General features: G+C 36.3%; 1 protein-coding gene across 2 annotated transcripts in view; it reads left to right on the forward strand.

Moving 5' to 3' along the window:
* The first annotated feature begins 267 nt into the window (after positions 1-267).
* LOC123315085 (ADAM 17-like protease) overlaps positions 268-13443 on the forward strand; it is an 86936-nt gene continuing 73760 nt past the window's right edge. For both annotated transcript variants that reach the window (XM_044900650.1, XM_044900651.1), the window contains exons 1-5: positions 268-346; positions 464-703; positions 765-892; positions 991-1302; positions 1355-1549. In XM_044900650.1, coding sequence (XP_044756585.1) covers positions 280-346; positions 464-703; positions 765-892; positions 991-1302; positions 1355-1549 — 942 coding nt within the window. In that variant the 5' untranslated portion in view covers positions 268-279. The remainder of the gene's footprint in view (positions 347-463; positions 704-764; positions 893-990; positions 1303-1354; positions 1550-13443) is intronic.

Raw genomic sequence — 13443 nt, forward strand, 5'->3', positions numbered from 1 at the left:
TTTTTCGGCGAAAATAATAGTAGGGGTACGCCACTGGCGGCCGTCGCCGCTTCGGGTATCTTCGGGATTCTGTCAGCTAGAAATTGTCAGCCAACTTCACACCGCTCCATTTCCGACGGGATTCCAAAAATTCTTAACCTAAAAACGTGTCCCCCGTGTTGCCTATCTATTCGGCAGTCTCTCTTTTCTCTTGTCTCTGTGTCTCTCTCTATGTCTATGGTCTCCATAGACATAATAAAATATTATTAAGTCTATGGATGTCTCTGGTCTCTGGCAAATATGTTGATATTTGATAATATTTTGTTATTAGCAGTAATATTTTTTTCTCTAGATAATGAAACACAAGGTAATAATAATAAATAAATGTTTTTAATCCTAAAACATCATCTATCCAAATTACTTTAATAAAAGCAAAGCCCCTTAATTTCAATCAATAACTTTTTTTTTATTGATGTAATTCCAGCCAATCTCCAGAAAAATTTGAAATATTTTGAAAAAATACATGCTAATGACCTGATACATAATGTTGTGAAAAAAGGTTTGAAAGAAACTAACCATCCATTCAATAAAATTCGCGAAGTTCATGTTAATACTCATGGAAAAAAATTTCGCTTGATCTTAAGTCCAAAACAAGAGATATTGCACTCTAAATTCAAAGCTTATGAAGTAGATGGAAGTGGAAAGGAAAAGACTGTCCGTATAGGTAATATGAGCGTTGGTGAAGTGAGTTGGCATTTTGCTATAAATCCATGTAACTATTACAGATACTCAATCATTTTATGAGGGAAGAGTGTTTGGAGAAAGACAATCGCATGTTAAAATGCATATTGATGATGGAATTCTAACAGGCACTATACATTTACCAGACGAAGAGGAAGTTTATCACATAGAGGTGATTATTATTTATCTTCAGTTGGGTGATAAGCCTGCTGTGCGATATGTAGCAAATTTTTTTAGATGAGCAAGGTAAATTGTTGCTATTATTTCTAGCCTTTGTGGCGCCATGAACAAGATTCTGACAACAGATCAATGATTGCTTATAAACAATCTGATGTGAACTATAGTTGGAATCATCCTTCAATTGAATTTCCTAAAGGTCCAAGAATGTGCGGTTATGTTAAGGAAGGTTCAATAACGGATAGAGGAGAGGAGTTGCAAGAATATAAACTTCGCCAAAAGCGTCAAATTGATGGTTATGAGTACACTCCTAGAAAAACTAGATGTCCCCTCTTATTGGTTGCAGACTATAGATTTTTTCAGGAAATGGGTGGTAGTAACACTAAAACAACAATAAATTATTTGGTAATACTCCTCAGCTCTTCTGGTAGGCTTCAGGCTCAAGCATAATTTTCAGATAAGTCTTATTGATCGTGTCCATAAAATTTATAATGATACGATTTGGCAAGATCGCCAGGAAGTTGATGGATTTAAGGGCATGGGATTTGTTATCAAGAAGATAGTAGTTCACAGTGAGCCTACCAGAACTAAGGCAGGTGAGGCTCACTACAATATGGTTCGAGATAAATGGGATGTGAGAAATTTGCTAGAGGTTAGTATTTATGAAGAATCATTAATTCAAAAATAAAACATAATAAGGAAGTAAAATACATCATTATATGATTATGAGTTTGAAGAATGGCGTAGTTCAATATGATTACTAGGTAAAATAGTGATAATTATTTTCTTGTTGTGATTGTGAGACCTTGAGTTTGAGTTATTTGAGTTCTAGAACATGAAATTTGCGACAAAATTTCCTTGAGACCTTTTTCATACAGTAACCAATTTTTGAGATAGGTAGGAATTGAACAATTCAAAGGCTCAGTTGATTTTACATGTCGCAATAGCTATTTATGTAATCACTTAAGAAATGCCCAGTTTTGTCTAACTGTGTTTGTTCCACAAAAGCATTTCTCAGTGTATTACATACAAGATTTTTCTAATTTTGAATAAAGTGATATAGTCCACTCAAGAATTATTAACATTTCGGGTGTGTTCATTTTACCGTATTTAATATACGTAGAGCTAGTGTGGACTGTATTTTAAGAGATGTTGCGAAAGCAGACACAAGTACAGATTTCAAATCAGTGAGAGACTGAACATAAAATGTCTTACCGACAGCCAATGGTGTTGGGGGCTTCCTTGAACTTGCAGGCCGGGAGGGATCCCTCAAAGATGACCAGTCACTTTCCATACACTGGACACTGGACGAATTCTGAATGCTTCAATTGAAGCTAACTAACTCTAAGGCACTGTCTCTATCAGTTACTAACAATTTGTTCAGATGAATGCGGTTTTCACACAAGTGAAACGAAAAATATGGAATAAGCGAAATCACTGTTTGATTTATCAAAAAATGCGGAAGAGGTAATAACTATCGAAATGCACTGATGCAGTTTCTTAAGACAACTGTTCTTTTCACAGTTTAACACCACAAAAAAGGGTTTCATTACATATGGATGCGTGTTTTTCCAAAATGAGACATTTATAGTTCAGCAACTTTGCGAAAAACTGTATTGTGGGTTGCGGACACAACAGGGTGGCTCTGGAAAATCGAATTATGGTAGTAGTCCATAAGATTTGGTTTTGTGGAATTCAAGTTGGTGTTATGAATAAACAGCGATCTATAGACCTACTATATGGGAATCTATTCACTGACCGACGACAATTTGATTTTTGTACTGTTTTTTCCAAACACTTTTCTAGGTTATCTTCTTCTTCCTTCTCAAGCAATCTCCATCTCAAATAGCGGCACTCTATATATTCATATTATATCATATAATCATATAGTCAAATCTGAGAGGATATTTTTTACATGAGATTGTGATAGTCTGATGTCGGGTGGAACATATACTACGCCTATGCACACATCAAGCACTTTAACAAATATACTTTGGACTCATGGCTGTAATGTGTAACCTTTCTAAGAAGGTTGTAACCTGTCAGATGGGCATTAAGTGTGGGATTGAGAAATGTCTCGTTCAGTAGAATGACATCAGGCTGGTGGTCCTGAATTATAATTTTGAGATCAATCTGATTGTCCAGAAAAAAACGAATGTTCCAATGGAGAAACTTGAAGGAGAATTTTAGAAGTGACGACGACAACTATCCCACAGACCACACAGCATATCGCCAGTCTAGATAGGTAGATTTTCCTGTAAATCCATGTTAAAATCCTGTGAGTTGTAAAGTGACATTGAGATAATCTTCGTCAATACTTTTATCTTTCATAGGAGATGTGTTTGGGCCGATTTGAAAGGAAGAAGTTGTCTCTACGGTTATGACTTTCTTTGTTGAGGGTAGGGATCGAGTATCTAGAGGTGTAGGTCATTTAAGGTATGATGGTGAGTGGTTGAATAATGCTCTTTCATGTGGCGATTGAGGCGAAGGACCTAGCATTATTATTTTGAGGGGTTGAGGGTTCAAAGATTTGTTGTGTGGGCCGCGGACTTGGGAATTCCTAGGGTAGAAATAATGGTTTTGTTTAAAGACCATATATAGTTAAGATGTTATTACTCTTGAAAAGGCCCCTACATGAGTCTCTATAACCCATTCCCAAAATTGCCCACTTTCTTACAACGAAAATTTTCTCTGCAGAAGAAGTACCATCCCAAAAAATGATGCAGTACGATGCTAAAGATTGAAAATTAGCATAATTAATAACTTTTAGTACATCTTAGTCGACCTGCTTTTTCACTACATTCATTGTATATATTATGGAGCAAAGTTTACTCTTCAGTTGTGCAATATGGGGAAACCATTTCAGAGCATTGTCCATTTGAAAATCAAGAAACTTTACTTTTTTGCTAACTTTAATTATTTGTCTTTGTAATGTAATATATCAGGTGGAATCGAGTGGGTTCTTTCAGTAGTGAAAAATATACATTCCGCTTTTTGCATGTTCATTACAAGCTTATTATCAATGCACCACTCCTCCAATCTAGCCATAACAGACTCCAAAATAAGAGTCAAGGAAGGTATGTTTGTGGCTCGGACCAGGATGTTTGTATCATCAGCATATATTACGGGTTGACAGTTTTCCGTTGGTTTTCCTTATATCATTTATGTAGATAAATAGTAGCGGTCTTAAAATGCTACCTTGGGGTACTCCCATAGTTGACACAAGTTCATCTGAAGTGTATGTGATTCCATTCACCGTAAAAGACACTTTCTGCTTCCGGTTGGTGAGGTAACTTTTTATGAGATTGTGATGGGCTTTTTCTCTCACCCTGGACGCTCCTTACCTTTGCTCGGGCGCCAGTGGGGCAATCAGTGGAACCCCACGTCTCTCACAGAATCTCCAAAAATTAGAGAGCCCGGGTAGACTTGAATGATCAGTGGAGAAGGGTAGCAGTGAAAACTAGGGTGGTAGCGTCTTCTTTGTCTCTGCTTTCTGACGGTTTTTAATCGTTCAAAAAGAGTACCTACCTCTTCTGACGAAAACCTAGTTCTAACTGATTTAGGGAACTGTCTCTCACTGGCAAAAATAACTGGCAACAAAATAAATGTTCAGTACTTTATTCCTGCTGGATTAAATTATATACAGAAATGTACAAGTCTCAACAAATATTGATGTCAACCGGCGTCCTGGTCGGTGTGGGGGCGGCTGATGAAACACGGTCTCTCCAGGAAAATAAGGTTGAAATAGACGGTAAATACGGCTAAACTTTGTACGGTCACTCCAGAGGAGTACGGTAAAAATAGACGGTAGTTACGGTCTGTTGAGATCCTGGCAAGTCACTCCTTCTGTCGGCGGAAATCGGTACAGTGGCTGGTCTCAGTCGAATGGCAGTGCACCCTGTCTCTCTCTCTTTGTCTCCCTCTCTCTCTGTTACCCTCTGTCGGCGGAAATCGGTACCGTGGCTGGTCTCAGTCCAATTGCAGTGCTGTCTCTCTCTCTCCCTCTCTATCTCTCTCTCTCTGTGGTCCTCAAAATGGCTGCCAGTCAGACAGCAGGTCGGAAGGAACTGTCAACCTGTAACTTGATCGGTCGGAAGTCGGCAATATATTAACAAAATAAGCACCAAAAATACGGTAGGAACTCCAAGTCCTACGGGGACCCCACGGCGGTCGCACGGACACAGATGGCCGGCACTCTACACAGTCTACGATCACTAGGTCAAGTTTAAACGGTTAGTAAGTATTCTCAGCCAGCCCAACAGACTAAAGAAAGCGGAAAATAGCCCTCAGATGCACTACGTAAGAAATAATAATACTACAAGTGACTTGCCTTAAACTTTTTGTCTTCCTGACGTACTTTCCAATTGCTGAAGAAGTACCTCCCCTCTCCTTGGGAAACTTGCCCCACTATTGTTCGGTCAATCAGCCGGCTCGGAAAGAAACAGAAACAACTGAAGAGACGGAAAAACTGAACAAGTTGAAAGACCGCTCTGGACTCAGAAAATGTACGGTTGAACGGAAATAATTATAAAATACAGGAATTCTGAAAGCAAAAGACATTTACGGTTTCTGCTACAAATATGGAACTAGTCGGTGGAAAACAATGTTAAAATATCAATCGGTAAAGACCCCCTATGATGATATAACGGTTTTCTTCAAAAATATTTCGGTTAATAGGTCGTATTATACAAGTATAGGTGAAGAAATTTCGTTTTCGTGGCGGGGCAAAATCTGCCTCGTCACAAGATCCAGTTGTTTATCTCTTATTCCACATAGTTCAATTTTTTTCAACAATAAACTGCTCCACATGAGTTAGGGATATTGACTTAAATTGCAAAAAAATATAGTTAAAATAAGATTTCTTGATGAAAATTCATATATGATTTCAAGTTGCAAATTAATTTTAGCCTGTAGGTCTGCAGCGTATACAGGGTGGTTAAGAAAAATCGAGTAAAATAACGAAATTATATTCCCAGAGAATTCGAGCATTTTAAGACTATCAATACAATGTATGGCTTCCACGGGCATCAATCACATGTGAAGTTGAGAAGAGTGGACGCACGATTCTTAGATGTCATAAAATTGTCAAATAATTTGAGCAGGAGTTTAGATATTTGGATCTTTATCCAACTAAATTTGAATTAAAGTTCCTAGTTGTGGTTCAGTTGTGGAAATTTTCCGAAATAAGTGCCGATACGGTCGAATAAATTGATTTTCGAATTGAAACTCGGTTCTCGATTTCGTGTTGCCGCCGGCCGATAAAATATTTTTCATCTGCAGATAGTGAACATCTGGCTGCAAGTACATAAAATCTTCGTGGTACTTGGAGAAGAAACAATGTCCAGAAACAAAAATATTATGTAATGTAAGTGTAATGGATGTAAACAAACATTGGGGAAGTCAGTGGCGCGGATCCAATGCTCTGGTAACTTCAAAGCTGGTACCATGGAACTGCTACTTGCTGTTCATTGAATGACAAGGATCTAAAAGCGGTGATAGACAAGAAATTACCGTGGCTTTGTGATAACTGTGAGGAACTCGAAGATGGAGGTGATGGGACTTCTTCTGAGCTTGGAGATTCTACAGAGAGTAGGGAAGATGAGTTACCTCCAAAAACAAGGAAAACTGAAAAAAAGGATTTAGATATGGTAGTTCTTAATCTCGCCAAGAAATTGGAACTTGATGTGTCGAAGGATGAATTCAGTTGTTCTGTGATAGGCAGAGAACAAAAAACAAATCAAGGTGAAGTTTATCGACATTGAAAAGAAGAAGAAGTTGATGCAGGCAAAGAAGGATATATCAGTGAACACTAAGGACCTTGGATTCCAGGAAAGTAAAATGGACTTTATTAATGAAGATATGACAATGTGAATCAGTTTCCTATTCAAGAGAGCTCGTGAAATGAAGAAGCAGAATTCAATAAAATTAGCATGGTTTAAGGATGGACATGTCTTTGTACAGGAAACTGATACAAGTAAATCTATTAAAATTCTCAATGAACAGGATTTAGAAAAAAAAAAACTAAACAATCTTGTATCTCAATATAAGATCTATAAGGAAGAGTCAAAAATTTGAAAATTTGAAATGTTATATTAGAATTTACAATTACCCAGATATAATTGCTATTACTGAGTCCTGGCTCCGTCAATCTGAGATAAAATACTACAGCATTGATAACTATGTGGCTGTACATAAATGTAGAAACTCTAGAACCAGAGGTGGTGGTGGTGTGATCCTGTATGTTTAAAAATATTTAAAATTTGAAGTCGTGGTTGATAAGAAATTTGAACTCCTGGATAAGTGTGAATACTGATCTACAGGGTGCCCCGGAAAATGTGGGAAATCTCTCGGATTCAGATAGAACATAAAAAAATAAGATGATAAGTTCCCATAATTTTTTTTCCTAGCGGTCTTCTCTACGAAGATACGAACTCCTTAATGACGCCACTGGAAATTCATTGTGGAATAAATTTCAAACTACTTGATATAATTTTGAAAATTTGATATGATTAATAGAAGTGAGCTTGCTACACGAAGTTGTGGACTCGATGATATGGTTCCGCTAATAATCCATCCGAAGTGAGTGTTTCTTATTATGAGGTTAGTAATGTAGCTCCTTGTGGGTAGTATAATTGGACGTCTTTGGCTATATTTCAGGGTTGCGCTATGTATTCTCCCATCTACTCCGAGTAAGCCTTCGTGATCTATATATGGGTTAAGACTTTTCAGGTGGCTGGACTTCTTCACCTTTCCTGTTTTGATGATCAGCTCAATGTCATTTTGAAAATATGGCTGCTGTGTAAGCTTGAGAAGGGCTTTTTCACTCTCCTGTAGTTTCTCTGCTTCCAGAGATGCGCTGGATCTGCGATTTTCTGGTTTCAGGAGTCTCCTGCAGTACTCCATAATATTTAGCAGTTTTTGATGAATTTCGTCAAACTCTCGTTCCAAGTTGTCCCATTCTTCATCCCATTGTGCCAACTTCCTGCCGCAGTTTTCTTCGTTTTTCCTCGAAGGTGAATCTTTTTTGATGTTGGTGTGAGCCCTTTTTATGGTTTCGGCCGTTTTGAGTTGCTCGGCGATGAGGTTTTCCATCTTTTTTTTTTGATCTTTGTGTTGCTGGCTGATGGATTCAGTGGCTGGATATTATGTGGGTGGTTTATTTCTTGTGGATCGTGGATACAGTGGGTGTTGTCCCTGGTGGTTGAGTCAAAGGGTTGTACGTCCCTTGACTGCTCCTTGATGTGGGTTCAGTGGATGTATTCCAAAGTCCCTGGTGGTTGAGTCCGTTGACTGCTTCTTGATGTAGGTTCAGTGGATGTATTCCAAAGTCCCTGGTGGATGAGTCCGTTGACTGCTTCTTGATGTGGGTTCAGTGGATGTATTCCAAAGTCCCTGGTGGTTGATTGTAGACTCGAAGGATCAATGATCCGACTCGGAGGACCAATGTTGGGGTGGTATCTCAATTGTACCTCAATTTCTAAGAGTTCTGGGTTGGTGAAAACTTAGGGACTCGAGGATTGAGATTGATAATGCGGATCACTTGTTAATGAACGTTTATTTCCTAATCTAACAAACTATATATAGTCAAATTGTGCAATGACGTCAAAACCACATAATCGAAATCGACTTACATTTTGCAATTTCAGTACATTTTTCTTTACTTGCAAAATTGCTGCAGTTGGATTAAGGAATGTTAGATATTAAAACAAACTATTGGAATCCTTTGTCTCACCTGGCCTACTTACACATGAAATAACAATTATGAAAGAGAGAATGATCTAAATAATTTCGAATGGAAATATTTGGTTGCATTTAGTTTATGAATTTTTGATATAGGCTAATTTTGGATATTTATTGTACGTTTCGTACAGATACCTTGAACATTAAGGTGAAGAAGAGGTACTCTTGTTCAGTGTCGATAAAATAAACCGTTTTCGAAAAAAAAAAAATGAAAGAAGTAAGTAATTTTCTAATTTCTATTTGAAATCACACGAATTCTAGTTTTTTTGTCTGCAAAAAAGTGTGATACGAAAGTTATTCAAAGAACAAACAAGTTCCAGTTCATGGTATTGAATCCGATAAAATTTGTTTCTTATCACATCACAATGAATGGATATCTAGTGGCGTCATCAAAAAATTATGGGAACTTGTCATCTTCATTTTTTTGAAAGGGTATATCAGTTACTAGGAACCTCAATTTTTATACAATTTATTCAATTAGCTACGTTTCGAGACTTTTAGTCTTTTCCTCAGACTGAAAACTATGACAGTTACAACACGATAAAAATCCTCTAGATAGAAAGTAATCAACATATACTGTACAACATTTACATTTGTATATTTCACTCTTATTTACTTTATACTTAAACAGTACAATTAAAACTAACAATTCATCACCAACAAGCATTCAGACATTTCAAAAATAAGTTAAACCAGCTCACCTATGAATATTAGATAAATAGATTTTTCCTTTGAAACATCGTTCAAAATCGTGGTTGTTAATAAATAATATAATAAACATCTCGGGGATAACCATAGATTAATAAAACAGGAGATAGAGCATTTCGACAAAAACGCATTCACAAAATACTGCCATAAATATGAATTTGGATTCTTTGGGTGGGGGAACTGGACAGGGGCTGATTCAGAACTGTTTGCACTGAATATTTCAGATAGTCGGCAATAATTTTATATCGAATGGAAAATAAGTATGTTTTAATGCAAAGATTTCGAGTATTTTTTTATGACAACTATTCAAAGGGATATAGAACTAGTGATATCAAAAAACACCTCGTGTGAAAAGAATTTATTTTGAATACAATGTTACCATACATTAATGGTCAATATGACCTTAACCTACATACAGTATATGTATAAGTATATGTTTAGTATAAGTATATACTAAAAACTAAAAATTACTTTCATCAAATTAATTCCCTTCAAAATGGTTAATTCTCAGATCAATAGAAGTGGAAGCAGCTGCAGTTTATGGAATTTGTATAATGAGAATCTGAAAGAGTTTGTTCATTGAAGAAATTCTCAAGTCTTTTGAACAGATTAGGCGGAATGAAAAAGTAATGTTATACTATAAACATCTACCAATGATTGTGAAATCAAAAAGAAATGATTTCTTTAGCCATGAAAAAATCCCTAAATTCGTGATAAAGCATCATTTTTTTATGGGCAGTTATAAATTCAATTAAGTTATATTGCATATCAACTAATAAGCAGTGTTTTAAACTTTCATTTTTAGCAACTCAAATACTTCAACAACCTGCTTCCCCATTCAAATTTTCATACCACCTCAAAAGTGCTTCTGGGTGTTGAAGAATTAAGAGCAATTTTAACGAAACTGTAAGCTTTAACTGAATAATAATGTTGCAAATTGTTTGAGGTCATTGCCATATTTATGTTTTTTATGCATGCAGCTGTCTTCAAAGAAATTTTTCATAAGGTATTTGCCTCGGCTTTTCAAGCTTTCATCTTCAATTTTTCCTCCCAATGAATAGACAACGGCTTGTAGGGTAGCAAATTATTTCTTGAAGTACTGACGACACACTCGTCGTCTTAAATCGGTCTCGACTTCAATTAGCTGTTTTTCAATTTCTGTTCTCCGCGTGTTCATTCCTGCAAAAATTTTTCAACTGAAATTTCATTTCGAAATATCCTGATAACGGACATTTTCATTCAATAACTCATAAAAATAATGGGAATATCCGTGCTCCATTTGAATGGTCATAATATTGTGTTCATAATTATAGTAGTAGCATAATTTTTACATTGCCATTGAAATACATGTTACAAATGAAGAAAACTTTTTTGATTATCAAAAAAGGTTCAACGCCGTGTGCCTCAAAACATGACCTTTACTCATTTTTATGGATTTTCATTCCTAAGACGAGTTCTATTAACCATAGTAGTTTAGAGAATTTTTTGTACCACCCTGGGTGGGTATGTATCTTACTTGTTTCATTCTTGAACTACAAGACACTTTCATTTCTGCAAATCCTGAACTGGCATTCATGTTTGATGATTTTGATCCCATTTTCCTTCCATTTTCTTCAAAAACTCCAGTACTGATGACAGGCACAGTGTTGGCTATAATTAAAGCATTGTTAAAGCAATTAAAATCTCGTTCTACTGTTCGTCTTGAAACCAGGAAGGATGTTTATATAAAAGAGCATAAAAAGCATGATATATTATAGGAGAAAGAGAATCCACCAAATTTCAAGTTCACCTCAAAACTAGAAGTTGTCAGAAATCACTTGCAAAATTCCAAACAAAGTGATATTCAGACAAGAAAGCGAGTTAAAAAAGTGGTAATGTACCTATCTTACCTCACTCGGGATGGCATATTTTTCAAATTAATAGTAAAAGTCGATTTCTCTCATTATACTGAAGTCTGGAGTGTAAATTACAAGAGAAGTGTAAATTGTTTTCATGACGGTCTGGTCGTCTGGTTTTATTTCTTGGAAAACTAAAATTTAAATCAATTATTTTAATGTACAAACTCAACATTTCAATGTAAGCATAAATCATTAGATCGTATTCAAACAGAATTCGACCCTGGCGTCCCCTAACTCCCTCCCCTGATTTCATAAAGTCGTGTACTCAAACAAGAATAAAATATCAAAAACTTACCGGAATAAGTGAATCGCTTTCCTCTTCGATGTATAAATGCACTTTTATTTCAAACACACTTTTTTACGGCACATCGTTGCATATTTTCCAAAATATTACGACGTGAATGATTGAAATAATATTTTGACAATTACAAATACACACGCCGTCTTAGAAATTTTGAAGCGATCAGGAGGGGAATACAAGCGAAAATTCATTTCATTGGTGGTTGCATGGAGTGGGAATTATTGGAAAAATGAACAGTCTGGAAAATAGCTTATGCTCCATCTATTTAATCTATGGGGATAACAATCTTTTTGACGTATATCAATATCGGTTTCATAAATGGAAATCAGAATACAAGGGAGCCAGACGGAATTAGCATATGTATAGAAAAACTAGACTAGATTTGGATTTCATTGATAAGTTTCGAATATGCGATGTTTAATGAACCAATATCGGTTCGCGCGTTAGCAGAAAAAGGATGCTTCTTAATGAACAGCATTTCCTTGAAATTTCTCTTGAACCAATTATCCTCCCTGGTCAAAATTTTCGCGCCCTCAAAATCAAATTTATGTCCCTCATTTTTGACATGCATAGCAAGAGCGGTCGACTCTGATTGTTTTCTACAGTCCGACTGGTGTTGTTTTAGTCTCTTGCCGACCTGTCTGTCCGATATATGATCCATCACAATCCCCACAGTCCACCTTATATACAACACCCGACTTCCTGAAATCAGGATCATCATCTTTCAGTCGGGAAAATAGGCATTTTACGGTCTTTTTATAATAACTGACAATGGTAGAAGATGTTGTGCGCATGACATTAACCATTCTTTGGTTTAATTGTGGGATATAAATCAGTTCAAAATATTTTTTATCTCCATTATCTGCGCCAACACTAACACTTGGCTGAGGAGCTCGGCGATCAGCAACATGAAAAATCCTATTAACAACGGTCTTCGGATACCCGTTCTGAAATAGAACATTCGCCTGTTCAATGCAATTTTTTTCATGAAATGACACATGCGACAAGGTTAGAATTTTGTGCTTAATCGACTTGATGATCGCTAGTTTTTGAGATGCCATAGGTTTCGAGTATAAGTCAGTTATTATACGACCGTTTTTTCTAATTAGGAGGAGGTCAAGAAAAGGAATTTCACCGTCTTGTTTAATTTCATGTGTAAACTGTAAATAGGAATGAAAGTTGTTAAATGTAGCCAATACATGTTTAATCATATCGCGTGGAACCGACATAACAATATCATCAACATAGAGAAAAATGAAGGGTATATGGAAATTTAATTTCGATAAAACAAACTCAATCAAGTGGTTCATAATCAATTCAGCAATCACAGGTGATGCTGGGTTTCCCATGGCAGAGCCTTCAACCTGTGCATAAAATTGTTTATCATATTGAAAATAAACCCAAACCTAATATTGTCCAGAGAAATATCAATAAAATCGCGGTATGTTACCCAGTTCTCCTGTAATAATCGAATAACTAAATCTTTCGGAATATTAGTGAACAAGGATTTGACATCCACACTAATAAGAACATACTCTTCTGGAATATCAGTCGGGAGGGAGATCTTAGAAATGAGATCAACTGAATTTTTTACGGAGTACGAGAATAGGTGTCTAATCTTACCCAAAGCGGTACATAGGAACTTCGATACATTATACGTTATACGTGGGTGAACCACAACAAGAAACTACAGGTCTGAGTGGGTTTCCCTCTTTATGTACCTTGACCAAACCGTAAATCTTAGGTGGTACTGAATTATATTTCTTCAATTGTTTTGCCTTACTGTCAGAAACCACTGAACATTCCTGTAACTGCTTAACCAGCTCGTTCGATTCCACCTGGATTTTGATAGTTGGATCAGACTTTAATATCTTATACGTCTCAGTATCAGAAAGTAAA

This window comes from Coccinella septempunctata, chromosome 6 (genome assembly GCF_907165205.1).
Source record: "Coccinella septempunctata chromosome 6, icCocSept1.1, whole genome shotgun sequence".
Lineage (NCBI taxonomy): Eukaryota > Metazoa > Arthropoda > Insecta > Coleoptera > Coccinellidae > Coccinella > Coccinella septempunctata.